Consider the following 14,630-nt stretch of genomic DNA (forward strand, 5'->3'; position numbering starts at 1 on the left):
CGATGCCTGGCAGAGTGAATTCAGAGCCGGAAGACGCCGCGAGGAAGCTGCACGGAGAAGACTTCTAAAGGTAGGAGAAGAACCAGCGCTGATTGGCCGACTGTATAGCATTCGGCCAATCAATGCTGGTTCTGCATCAAACTTTTCTATTTGAGTAGCGAGTGGTACTCGATCAAGTATGAGAATTTTGAATACCGTAGTATTCGATTGAATACCTACTCGATCGAATACTACTTGCTCATCTTTAATTATTATAACACTTAATGACCAGTGTAAAGAATGTAGCATTCATGATTTTTTAATATAGAAATTGTTAAAATGTGTTATTTTGATAGCAAATTCTCTTACCCTTTAAATTTTATTTACATTTTTAAATGCATTTCTAATAAATTGATTTTTATAACTTGAATAGCCCACACAGTGTTAAACAGAGAGGTTAAAAATAAAGTATTTTCTTGATCTGTGAGCCAAAAAGTATACCACAGAATCTCTAATCCAATTATCAGCTCTGAAAGTCATCATGTGATATCAACCAACTTTTGTAGCCTCTTAAGAGCTTATGTACTGTCTTATTACGACTTATTTTTTAACAGAGCTGTAATACAGCTTTGTGAGGTCTCTACCATTTTCTACCATTTATGGTATCATATTCCAAAACTCATCTATTCAAGGAGTGCATATGCACCACTTTACACTGCTACACAGGCTGTGCTTCAGCGCGCATGAGCCCTAATGCTGCTTTTTACACACATATATGGAATGTATCTATCTATAAACACATTTATAGAGAATTGTTCTTTTAAAATGTACTTTAACATTACAAATACACAACACATAAGTGTTATAGACATACAACTTCTACCTGTGTATACAATTAGTGTGACAATATGGAAATAGCAACTTATCTAAGGTTTTCAAGGGCCCGCAGACCTACAGATATAGCATTGCTTAACTTGACTTTATACGTGATAACTTTCTGTAGTACGATTTTCTATTTCAAAAGACGACAAAAATCATTGAAAACCCATCAAAAGAGTCAAGTTTACTCTCTGGGCTACAATATTGCTAAGTCATTATGAGTCATGTTAACCTTTGCTACATCTGTATATGTGCTTACTGGGGTTCAAAAATGTAATTTAGGATGCCATCGAATTTATGTTCTGTATTTCTTCTTTATATATAGACATGTCAGCTTTAACTTACTATCTCCATAGCATATTCATATACTTTTTGCATCAAACTCAGCACAAGGGCAGTTTATTTTAATTAGAGGTGGAACAGAACACACTAATCTTACTTTATTAGCGACAGTCTCATTTCTGTCTGAGGTAGTCATTTCACATAGATTGATGAGGTCAGTGTTAATAAGATGCATGACTTATGATTTGATTTGTGTGACCTTATCACTAAGAAAGTAAACAGGTGGCAATAATATATCACACTGTGTGTCCTTGTACTGCCTTTCAGGATGTGAATTCCTCCACGGAATTAGAGTGTTACATTAGATTGAATTTCTATGAAGTAATTAACCAGATCAATTATGTATGAAGACATATGTTTAATGATGTTTATGTTTCTATTGTCACAGGTGTTATTATCAAGGGCTGCTTTATTACATTAAGCTCCATTGAGATTCTGAGAAGGATAAAAGCCCAGAATTGTACATATTCTCAGCAGTCAATGCAATTTCTAGGTTAGCTGGAATAAGTTTCCGTACAAAAGTTTTCTTACTTCTGCAATTAAAAGACAGACCTGTACAAATGGAGACAGTGGCAATCTTCACCATTCATTTGGCAGCAGCATTACCGTGACTGCTTTCCTAGCTGTACTTGTGTTTTAGTTAACTTTATTGGAGTCTTACTGTTCACTGTTCTGTTCCCTGATAAAGAACATTCTCGCCTTGCTGGCAGCTGGCAACAAGTAGATGAGCAAATAAACCACGGGTCTGCGCAGGGGATGATTTGCTGAATTGGAATGATAATTTTACCTTCTGTGCTTTAGACTATACATCTATTGCAACATTCAATAAAGTATAGAAATAGGCATGCTATAGTCTTAGATACTTTGCAATAAACAAGTTATTTTTATCATTTTTAGAATATTTGCTTTTAAGGAGTAACTTTTTTTATTTTAAGAAAATGTGCATGCAGGTTTAGGTTGATTCCTTAGGGATTGATGGCATAATGTTCAAAATAGCCTAACATTGTCAGTAACTGTATGGAAAAAAATGTAAAATTCTACTGACCTAGAGATGAATGTAATGGGACTCATCCAATGCATCCATGGTGCTCCCAGGGCTTGCACAGTATTTCACTATGTATGCACCCAAAGTCAGTGTAGGTGGCTGGAGTATAGAAGCTGGGTAAGTACAAAGTTTTTTTTTTTTTTTTTTTTCAATTGTGAGCACCGACAAGGTTAAAAGTAAGCTATTTGGAACACTTCATCATGGAAATAGACCTAACAGGATCCCTTTAAGTGACATTTTATTTTTAAGTTAATTTCTATACCTAACATTATGACCTAATAGCCCTACCAAAAACTAAGATTGATAATGTAAGTGGTGGCCTTTTTACAATATGTACTGGGCATAGTTCAAAGAGAAGTCCAGAATAGAAACAAAATGAGCCATACAGTGCTATGAATGTTATAGTGTTATGTTCTTTAACCCCTTAATGACGCATGGCAGTTTGCAGGTTAATTCTCGGCAACTTTTTTCATATTTTCTTTCTCCGTCTTTCAAAATTCATAACTTTTTTTTATTTTTCTGCCCACATAGCTATGTGAGGGCTTATTCTTTGCATGATGAAATGTATTTTCATTTACCACCATTTTGGGTTACATATAATGTTTGGATTAGCTTTTATTTACATTTTTGGGGGTCATGTGAATTATCATACAATTCTATCATAAATTTTTGCATTTTGTGTTTACGCATTCACTCTGTATTACAAATGACATGGCAGCTTTTTCCGGCGGGTCATTAAGATTATGACAATACCATATTTATATTGATTTTTATTATGTTTTCCCACTTTTACAACTAAAACATTGCTTTTTGAAAATGAACAATTTTCCTGGGGTGGCTATATCTGATGCCTATAGTTTTTTTTACTGTACTGTTGATGGAAAGTCAGGGTTCTTTATTTGGAGGGCAAGTTATAATTTGTATTGTTCCTAATGTTTGGTATGTTTAGCTTTCTTTTTATTGTTATTATTTGGGGAAAGCAAAGTGACCAAAATACATTAATTTGCGAATTTCTGATTTTTTTTTTTTACGAGGCTCAACATACTGGATAATTAACGCTATTTTTGGATAGTGGTGATTTATACGCACATGGAGATACAAATTTAAATCAAAAGTGCAAACAAATCACCACTACAACCAAAACATATAAAGAGAATGAATCATGAAAAATTGATGCACAGAACAAACCTTGGACCAATAGGCAATAAATATGGAAAAAATGGCATAAAATTTCAGCATCATAAAATATAACTTTTAATTCATGTTTGTAAAAAAGACAATAAAAATTGCAAATAACAAGGATCCAAGTGACAAGGATTAGACAGAGTGAATTAGCTTATGCATTTCAGGGTAGGCATGTACAACCCCTTACTCACATGCCTACACTGAAATTTACTCTGTCTTATCCTTGGTCACTTGGATCCTTGTTATTTGGAATTTTTGTTGTCTTTTTTACAAACATGAATTAAAAGTTATATTTTATTTTTTATGATACTGAAATTTTTTGCCATTTTTTTCATACAAATTTAAAGGTGGGGTTTTTAAAATTTTGTATTATTTGATTATTTTACTGTATTTTTACTATATGTGTGTATGTGTGTTTTTTCACTTTTTACTTGTCCCACAAGGGGACTTGAAGCTGGGATCTCAGATTCTCTGTGAAATGTACTTCTATACATAGTATTGCAGAACATCATACACTAGTTCCTGGCTGCCATGGAAATCCCATAGAACCCGCAATCTTATTGCGGAGGGACTAATGGGGTGATGGAGAGGTGAGATTGATCTTGCCCCGGACCCCCTAGATGCTGTGACCATGATTGATCCGATATATCTGCTGGAGTTGGAGTATCTTCTGATTGGTCCTAGCCCTCAGTTGTCTAACACAGTTGAGAGCTGAAAGTAATGCCGCAGATATAGCTCTTACACCCGCAGCATTATAGCGTCATACTATTACGGTGCTGATCATTACCTACAGTCTATGTTCAGCCTGGCATAATAGTATGGCATGGTGCTATAAGGGGTAACAGAGTTAACGCATCACCAAAATCACTTCTAAGCTATGTATATACTCGTGTTGTAGTGGTAGTTAGTGGAATAATGAGATTACTCTTTTGTGTCAAAGTGCAAGAAAATTTACTTCATATCCATATGCAAATATGTCCATATATAACTATATGCAAAAAGACTTTCCCAGGCACTGCTACACCTTTTATGGTACCTGTTTTCACCTATGATGACCACCCATGCACCCATACAGATTAAAAGGGATTTTCTTTTTTACTTTCTTGGCAACACATTTGATACCAGACCATGGTGCTAGAATTATATTTCTATCTGCCAAGACATGGTGATTAGAGAGTCTACATGGTTGATGTCTTTGGGTTATTACTAACCCTATTCACCCATTGTAGAACTCTGCCATAGATTAAACATCAACAAGTCAATTAAATATTAAGCAGAAATGTTGACACTTATATAAAAATATATACATGCAGATAGAATCAGCTCTTTTTTTACAGTACTGCTCAGTAGAAACTTTTACTTTGGTGATCTTATTTCCCAATAACAGATATCAATCAAAATTGTATTTAAATGATAAAAAAAGACTCTCATGAAATAACAAGTCAAGTCCAACATTTGAACATGTGATGGTGAGCAACACCAGATACAGAGCTGTAGTGCTGTTTAGTAGCTGAGATGAGGAATCAACTCTGTTATACACCTGAGTTGTCCAGTAATAGTACAAGGACATGTTTATATACACATAGCTCCCCCCACTTCCAGCTGCAGAGGTGAACAGGATAAAAGGCTACCCAGGAATCAGCATATCTAAAACATTTAAATTTCCATGATTTCCGTTCATGGTTGGAAACGCTCGAATTAAAGCAAAACTGTTATTGGTAACCAAATATAGTGTTCATTTTGTAAATGATACACAATGCAGAAAAACAGGGGAGCAACGACTTCCCAGATGTATGGTTCAATGCAAAGACAAGATGTCCCCATCACAATGTTTTGAGATGTTTCAAGCTATGACAAATATTGGTTAGTGGGCATCAGAACATTGGTTTTTTTTTTTTTTTTTTTTTTTTTTTTTTTTTTTTTTGCAATAGGAGAGAGTTGAACAGAAGAAGCCATTCCCAACCACAAATAATGGGAGTTACATAGACATTTGAGAGATCATACCTTTTCAACTACATAATAGTAATTCTTAGCAAAAATTTGTGTCCCAGGTATAATCACCCATTTTGTAGATTATGGGGTGTCTTTGGTATCCTGGTCACTGAGTGTATATACAAGTATCATTTACAAAAAAAGTGCGTTGAACGTAGCCAAAAATATGGCTCAACCTGTCACATTTTCGGTGCATTTTAGCTTGTACGCCACTGGCCACTTTTTTAGAAACTGGACAGAATGGGACAGGGGTGCCCTGGTCCATCAGATTTACTATAACTCAAGTCAGAAAACTAGCGTGGTGTTATATTACAAATCTTCGCCAGTCCCTGACTTTCATAACTCTATGAACATGCAGACTTACATGTACTAAGAGGCCGGAGCAAAGAATCAGTAGTCTTAATAAATCCCCCCAATGGAGTTGAAGGTACTCAATAATCACTCAGAATGTGTGCACGCAGGTGTCTCCTATGACCTTATCTGTTGGGTTCCATTATTATATCCCTAGATTGTTTTATGCACTTAAAATGAGCACGGAAATATCCAAGGCTTAAATTAATTCGCAGAACACTGATGTTTTAGAATGTTACCTACTTTTGTTTTAGGTTCGTAAACCTCCCTAGATACAGGAGTTAGTTCTGTTCTCTTAGAAATCTACAGAGAAATAAGAAGAGCACAGATTTCGATAACATTCACAAGTTGCTCAGTGGGATTTCATAGAAACAGCTGTTAAGTTTAACTCTGGAAAGTTTTCAGAAGTGGATGTATGTCACACAACCTGCAATGTTTTCACAATATGTGTATAACATAAGATGTACAGTTCTGGCTGCCACTCATCTTTCAGAAGTCTATTAGATCTCAAGGGGACACTATAAAATAAAGTGGACGTTAATTCTTTATATGTCAATCCATATTGTGTTCCCCTTACAGTAAAATAAGACTTTAGATAAATTTACTCCATGAAAAATAAAATTTGCATGCATGCTGCAGTATTTGAAGCTAATATATTATAATGGAACCATGTATTCCAAAGATGTACAAAGGTGTACAGAGATTTTTTAAAGGTTGAGCCAAAAAAAAACTCCTCAAAATCCTTTACTCTCTGCAACCTAGAATATAAGAGAAGTGAGTTTTGATAGAAATACTTGACTAGTGTTTAGTGACTTAGTGGGGTACAAGCTGTTCTTTCTAAAAAGCAATATTTGCTGTATTACATTATTGTCAGCTACCATCATTGTACAGATCACGGGTGCCGCCATTTTGGGGAGGATCACCTGCACTCGGAAAGAGATTTGGGGCTGGCAATCCATTGCCATGGCAGTCTATTGAATGCTCCAAGGCTTGTCTGACATATGCTTCTATTACAGCCTTTTTATGCAGCCTGTAATAGAAGTGGTAGTATTTTGCAATGCATTGTCTGGTTCAAGACTCCTAGGGGATCTATTAAATACAGAACAAAAAGAAAAATAAAAACATGAAAAAGAATAAAAAATTTGAATCAACCACCTTTCCCTAGAATCCATATAAAAGTAGAAAATAACACATACAGATTAGATATCCTTGTGTAGAAAAATGCCCAGTCTACAAACTTATTCTATTATTTTTCCTATACTGAGAGTGCCATAGCGGGGAAAAAAAATCAAATGTGCCGAAGCTGTTTTTTCAGTTTCGTCTCTGATAAAGATTTTAATAAGATACAATCAAAGTAATAGACATTCCCCAAAATGGTCTAAAAAATAGTACATCTGGCCCTGCAAAAAAAGACGCATCCCCTATGCACCCCCGCACACAGAAATATAAAAAAAAGTTACGGGTGTCGAAATATGGGGTTTTAAGGGATTAGAATGTAAATAAAACTTTATCAATTTGGTATTCCCGTTATTGTACCAAAACATAGAATACGGGTGACATTATTTTGGATGCATAGTGAATACCATAAAAACAAAGCCCCTAAGACATTCGCACAAATACATTTTTCTCCAATTCCACTCCATTCTGATTTTTTTTTCTCCAGATTTCCAGTGCATTGTGCTTTGTACATAATATAATGGTACTATTAAGAAGAACAATTTGTCCCACAAACATTAAGACCTATATGGCTCTGTGAATGGAAAAATAAAAAGTTAAAGGATATGGAAGACAGGGAGTCAAAAATGAAAATTAGAAGATTTTTCAATCTTTCAGTGACAGATTTGGAACAAATGATTCAGGTGGAAAAGTGCCCAGCATTACTTTGGACGAGAGAGTCCATGTCATAGTTAATGTAATCTGCCACTGAGGTGCTAAGCATACATACCAACAGTCTCAATTATACCAGGATAATTTCTGGGACTGGGCCATAATTTGGACAGGTTTTATGTGTATCTCACACCAAAATTTGCATCCTTGAGGCATTTCCAGGTGGACTTTAAGGTTCAGATTTTGGCTTATGAAATGTCAACAAGGACTGTCAGGTTAGCAGGAAAGTCTCTGCCATTCTTGGCCTACCCACATTTATCGCCAATCAACCATTTATGGGACTAGGAGGGAAGCCAACTTTGGCAGCCGACGAGTGTGTGGTATCTACAGGATCATGTGTGGACAAATGTTTCACATAATAACATAAGGAACCTGTTTTACCTGTACTTAAGCTTTATTCCAGTATTTCACCTTGTATTGAGGCTACACGTAGCCCAAAAGAGTACTACAGCTTCCTTTTAATTGTGCAATCTTTCCATTAAACATATTCTTTCACTGTAATATTGTAATCAATTCTGTCTATTATTATTACATTCATATAGATACACAATGTATATATATATATATATATATATATATATATATATATACATATATATATATATATATATATATATATATATAGTACATATATATATATATATATATATATATATAGTGAGAGTGTTGACTAATTGAAAACCAAATATTAAGGGTAATGTTTAAATAAATGCAACAATAAGTAAGTAAATGAAATAAATGGATAAACAAACCTGACATTTTGTGAGTTCCTGTTTTCTGTCACCAGATCATTCAATGCTTTGTATTTCCAGAAACAATGTCACTAACACTCATTCTTTTTCAATTAATGTAAACACATAGATTCAGATTTAGATTAATACACCCCTTGTAATCTTTTTTCAGGAAATATTGATGAAGTAGAACGGCAGTGGAAGGCTGAATTCCATCGCTGGAACAATTACATGATGGACTGGAAAAATCAATTTAATGATTACAGCAGTAAGAAGGAAAGCTGCACTGGTCTCTAATTAATGGCTTTACCCTTTACAGAATCACCATATGATGATTAGTAGGTACAAGCGTATTGGTAGTCATTTAAAGTTTGGTATTATGCAAAGTGAACAGGAAAGCTATTCAATATTCTGAGAGGTAGAAAATGTACCGTGTATTACTGTACTTGTACTATGAAGTCTTGTACTGTACTTTGAAGAAGAGAAATATTTAAATGTAAATTATTGAACAGTTCTGTCATCGCAAAAAAAAAAAAAAAAACTTGTTCTGTATGTGTAGAGTAATAACAGAGCCGCATAATTCTTTTAGGACGACCTCCTGTGGAAACTCTACTTTCCATCTCTGCACCTCCCAAGGCATTGTCTATCACGTTCTGTACTTCTTTTATGCATACTGTACTTACCGTACTTTTTGAAGTTCAGTCTATTCTCTAACTTTGTCTCTCCCTCTGTGTTTTGCTGCCAATCCTGTAAGACTTCGGCACAGCATGACAATGGCAGCAAGGGGCAATACCATCTCTCCTTGCTTGGAGTACAGAGTGATTATCCCCCCAACATATTTTCCTAAAGAGGTTAAGAGACCATACATGTAGAGGTAAGGGGGGTTTACTGTATACATTATAATGGCCAAGGAGTCTGTCTAATGATCACTCAGGACTGAGATTGGGATTTGTGCCCCTATGGAGAGCCTGTGTGATACAGTCCAGGGTTCTCCATATAATAGAGTAGACAGGTATGTCACAAAATCTAGCTAAGCAATGACCCCAGTCTAATATGTGGAGAAAGAAACAGCAAGTGAAAGACTGATGGAATGGAATACCATAATGGAGCACATGGGAAACTTGTTTTAGGTGGAGTGTCCCTATCTGTTAAGTCTTAACATTCAATTACCAATTAAACTAATTCCATTTGACCAATGACCTTTCTTAAGGTGCACCTCACTAATCTTTCCTATGGTGCACCTCACTAACCTTTCTTATGGTGCACCTTGCCAACTTTTCCCATGGTGCATCCCACTAACCTTTATTATGGTGCACCTTGCTAACCTTTCCCATGGTGCACCTTGCTAACCTTTCCTATGGTGCATCCCACTAACCTTTCCCATGGTGCATCCCACTAACCTTTCCCATGGTGCACCTCACTAACCTTTCTTAGGGTGAACCTTTCTAACCTTTCCCATGGTGCATCCCACTAACCTTTCCCATGGTACACCTCACTAACCTTTCTTAGGGTGCACCTTGCTAACCTTTCCCATGGTGCATCCCACTAACCTTTCCTATTGTGCAGCTCACTAACATTTTTCTTGCTAAAAAGTCAAGTTCTAAGCTTTTAAACCTTATACTGGTATCAGCTTGCTCACAGGATGTGATTTAGTGCAGTGACTGAATGACTAGATGAAGCTGCTACCCACCCCCTGTGACTTCTTATGGTATATGTATATATGCAAATGTAAGGTTTTAAAAGCCTATAATATGACTGGTCAGCAACAGGAAACTTAGTAAGGGAAACCATACAAAAGGTCATTGTTTGATGCAACACATGCTGGGGTGAATTTAAGGTGGAAAAATCACCGGACTGGCTTCCTTTAAATATCAGTATTAGTGAAAAAAAATATTTACACTGATTATAACACCAAAATGGAACAGTAAAGTGTCTGAGATACTGAAGTAGAATCAGTACGTAGACTATCCTCTTCATCGATACTAACATTACTATTCTAGAAATCTCTGCAATTAGTTTACCTGGGTAATAATATGCATACAAACCTTTAGAAATGTGGACACTTCATCTAAACCATCCGACAATTGAAATAGTAAAGAAGTTTCCAGCTTAAGAAAGCTCAGAATCTAAGTTTTACGTTGCAAATCAATTTTTTTATTAAGCTTTGTATACCTATATGTAATACTGTATGTTAAAAGTGTATCGATATATCTTATATATGTGTGAATGTTCACAGAAAATGTTGGTCAAATGTAACAGATAGCAGAAATACTTTAGTTAGTCTCCATTTCTTCCTACAAAGGATTATATTACTTTTCTTATGCATGTAACACAAATTATCTTATTCCCTGGTGGAATAATAATAGGTTTTATGCCTCAACGAGGTTTTTCTACTATCCAACATACTATAGTCTACTTCAGTGACTTATCTGAAGTTAAAATACCGGTTTTTAACTTTATATGATATCACTCATAGAGCCAAAATGTGTTCTTTTTACCAACAGCTGACTCATATAGAACAGTTGTGGAAAACACCTGTAAAAAAGAGAAGTGGCCCCCACTTAAAAATACTTTTGTCTTCCACCAACATTGATCACTGGCAAGGTTACAATGGCAAGGTTACAATGCAGTAGGCCATTGAAAAGTCAGCTGATTTACCTATGTTGACCTTTCTTCCTCTTTTTGGATTGCTAACAGGATGTCAGGCCTGGTTCACATCTGCGTTCAGTGATCTATTTGGGGAGTCCGCCTGGGGACCCCCCCAAATGGAATACTGAACACAGTGGCAAGTGGTGACCTTTTGAAAGCACACGGACCCCACAGACTAAAATGGGGTCCGTGTGCTTTCCATATGGTGTCCACATAGAACATGCGGACAGAAAAGTTCTTCATGATCTACTTTCCTGTCCGCATGACTCGTGCGGATACCATGCGGAAAGTATACGGACCCCATTATAGTCTATGGGGGCCATGTGCTTTCACTGCACACTGCTTTCCGTTCGGGGTGTCCCCATGCAGACTCACTAAACAGATTATTGAACACAGATGTGAACCAGGCCTAATACAAAAACATTCTTTGACAAAGCTATTATTTGCTGCAATACAAAATAGATGCATAAACATGATGTATACCAATGCAGGTATAAGTTTGATGTTATTTCTAAGTCACAGATCTCCTATACAATAAAGTATATCGTACTATTGTAAAGTACTGATCTATACCGAATTCAGTCATCTAAATTGAGAAAATAAACAGTTTGCAAGACAGATGCTGCAGAATGATATCGATCAGTTTACTAGAAAAGTTTGTTCCTGTTATACATACAATATTGGAATGCATGCACTGGAAAACTGGAATGAATTAACCGTTTCCACACCTATAGATATTGTATACACTGCAAATGTACAGAGGTCATAATAATTTACTGTATGAAGGATAGTTTAGAACAATTTTCAAGTGGAATAAACTGATAAAAATGCTGGTGAGCCACAAGGTGACTTTCCTTAACATATACTACATCAGGAAAGTACTAGAATATACAGATAACAAGGTTCTCCAAAGTTACCACCTTTTATTTGCAAATAAATAACATAGGCTAAGAAAATGACTGTATACATGATATCTATCCATCTACAGCTGTACCTTCTTTTGATGTCTGTGCAATGATATTTGACTTAGAACCCATATTTTATGCTTTATTATCTATTACTTACAGTATTTAGTAATATCAAGGTCATTTGGGTCAAAATTATTATACCAAATATGACAAACTCCCAATAAAGCAAAAACAAAAACAAAAAAACCCATAAAAACAAAATAAATTAAAACATAGAACATTATGCTCACCTCCAAAATGATACAACGCTTTTGTGGATTATATAACATCGCACCGAGCCGGTCTCTAATTACTGGCTTTGTAATGTTCTTCACTGTGTAGGTCAATGTGACCATGACTTGGTGTTTTCATGCAACTGATAAATAATCCTCAGAATTGCATACACTGTATTTTTCCTACTTGTGCTAAATATATACATAAATGTTCCAATTACTAACTTTGTTATCATTTTGGCTCCATTTGATCTGTGAAATGCACTTAGTAAGCTAAAATACAAACATATTTCCATATTAATATGGAATTGTAGTACACGATGACCCTTGTTTTCTAGAGGGGTTATACAAGACATAAAGAGAATTCACCATCACTAAAATTGCTTCTAAATCACTTATACAGTGTTTTAAGGGGCATTAGTGGGCATATCATTTTATGGCCAAAGTACAATCTTGCTGTCCAGAATTCAATCAACTTTCCAGAGGACACTAGGTCTGTAGTTGCTGCCCAGTAGCGCCCTGACATAAAGATTAACAGGTCTTGGTATTGGTTGACAACAACCAAGAAGTGGTTTATGATGATTTTTAGTGGTGATAGACTCCTTTTTAACGTATCACCTATCCATAGGATGGGTGCCATGTATCTGATCAGAATGGAGTGCGGATTGTGCACGTATACTGCCATTCTATGAACTCTGGTATTCTTGCCAGTCTATTAGGGTATGTTCACATGGCAGAAACCTTTTCCACCATGTGACTTTTCAGCACGGCTAGCCACGACGGGATGCCAATGTAGCGCATTGTCGTCCCGTCGTGGCATTCTGCTCCTGATTAGAAGAAAGTAGGAGTGGAATCCAGCAACCTCAATTTCTAAAATCCAACTTTGTTTGCTCATTTGTGAAGATAAAACATGCAAAATAATGCTATATGGCAGTAGTAGTTCCCATGTGATAAGGAGCACGTCCTAGCTTGGCTGATGCTTTTTGGAAGTGTATTCCTTAGTCGTAGCCTTTAGTCGTAGTTGGGGCTATGACTAAGGAATACACTTCCGAAACGCATCAGCCAAGCTAGGATGCTCTCTTTATCACATGGGAACTACTACTGCCATATAGCATTATTTTGCATGTTTTATCTTCACAAATGAGCAAATAAAGTTGGATTTTAGAAATCGAGGTTGCTGGATTCCACTCCTACTTTCTTTTGTTTTGGACACATTCTGGACCGACAGAATTCCAATCCATGCATCCGACTTCATCACAAGGATGCGCGTGTTTTATTGATCCTTATTCATTTTTTTCTAAACAAATGGGCTGTGTTTTTTCCCCCTCCCTTATTTTCCCCTTTTTGCATCGCTCCTGATTAGGTCTGAATGAATGTGCCTAATCGGGAGTGAGTCTCACACTGCGGACACAGCGGCTGAGTCAGCTGTGGAATCCGCGGCAAGATAGGGCATGTCGCTTCTTTTTCCCGCTAGCTGAACAAAAACACTAGCAGGAAAAAAAAGTGAGCAGGCGTAGCCTTTTTTGCAGGCGGATTTTGAGGCGGATTCCATGTCAAAATCCGGCTGTAAAAAACTGTGTGTGAACAGACCCTCAGAGGTGAATGTAGAGGAAAATATTCTTGACTATAACTTCATTCATACAAAGAGACACAGATCCCGTTCTCAACAGTGATGAGGATCCCAGTGGTTGGGCCCTCTACTTATTAGTGTGTAAAAGCGGCATAAATGTTTAGTAAATCTGTAATTGTCTTAAAACGTTCCACAGATATGTGTATATGTATATGTTTTAAGGCTGTTTCAGCAACTATGAAAAGAACTGTAAGAAAAGAAGAGACCCCCACCTACAAATACATTAGCCTTGGGTCCTCCAACATCATTGATCCACCATTAGTTTACAATGCAGTATGCAGAACTCATCTTGTTTAACTCTGTTGAACTTTCTCCTTCTTATCCTAGTATGGAAAAATTCATTCATAGAAGTATAATTTTCTGAAATAGAAAATACAATACATAAATATGGGCCATGTATGATGTATAGCATTGTGGTTATAAGTATTTTGTTTTTACAAAGTCTCACATCTTCTATAAAATAATATATATCCTACTGGCATAAAGCACTGATCTATATGGAATTCAGTCATTTAAATTGAGAAAAAAAATACCAGTTTGCAAGACAGATCCTGCTGAATGATATTGATCAGTTTACAAGAAAAGTTTGTCCCTAAGCAATTTGTCTCTGTTTTACATAAACTACTGGAATGCATGAATTAACTGTTTCTACATCTGTGGATATTGTATATATATTGTCAGTGCACAGAGGTCACAATAATTTATGGTATGAAGGATAGTTTGGAACAATTTTCATGTGAAATAAACTCATAAAAATGCTGGTGAGTCGCAAGGTCACTT

General features: G+C 36.0%; 1 protein-coding gene across 1 annotated transcript in view; it reads left to right on the forward strand.

The window, feature by feature from the left end:
• The window catches only part of BCHE (butyrylcholinesterase), a 56,835-nt gene extending 43,856 nt beyond the window's left edge, over positions 1-12,979 (forward strand). The window contains exon 4 of the mRNA XM_075268720.1: positions 8,564-12,979. Within this exon, the coding sequence (XP_075124821.1) occupies positions 8,564-8,688 (125 nt within the window). The 3' untranslated portion in view covers positions 8,689-12,979. The remainder of the gene's footprint in view (positions 1-8,563) is intronic.
• Positions 12,980-14,630: the final 1,651 nt, after the last annotated feature.

Source organism: Leptodactylus fuscus, chromosome 3, assembly GCF_031893055.1.
Source record: "Leptodactylus fuscus isolate aLepFus1 chromosome 3, aLepFus1.hap2, whole genome shotgun sequence".
Lineage (NCBI taxonomy): Eukaryota > Metazoa > Chordata > Amphibia > Anura > Leptodactylidae > Leptodactylus > Leptodactylus fuscus.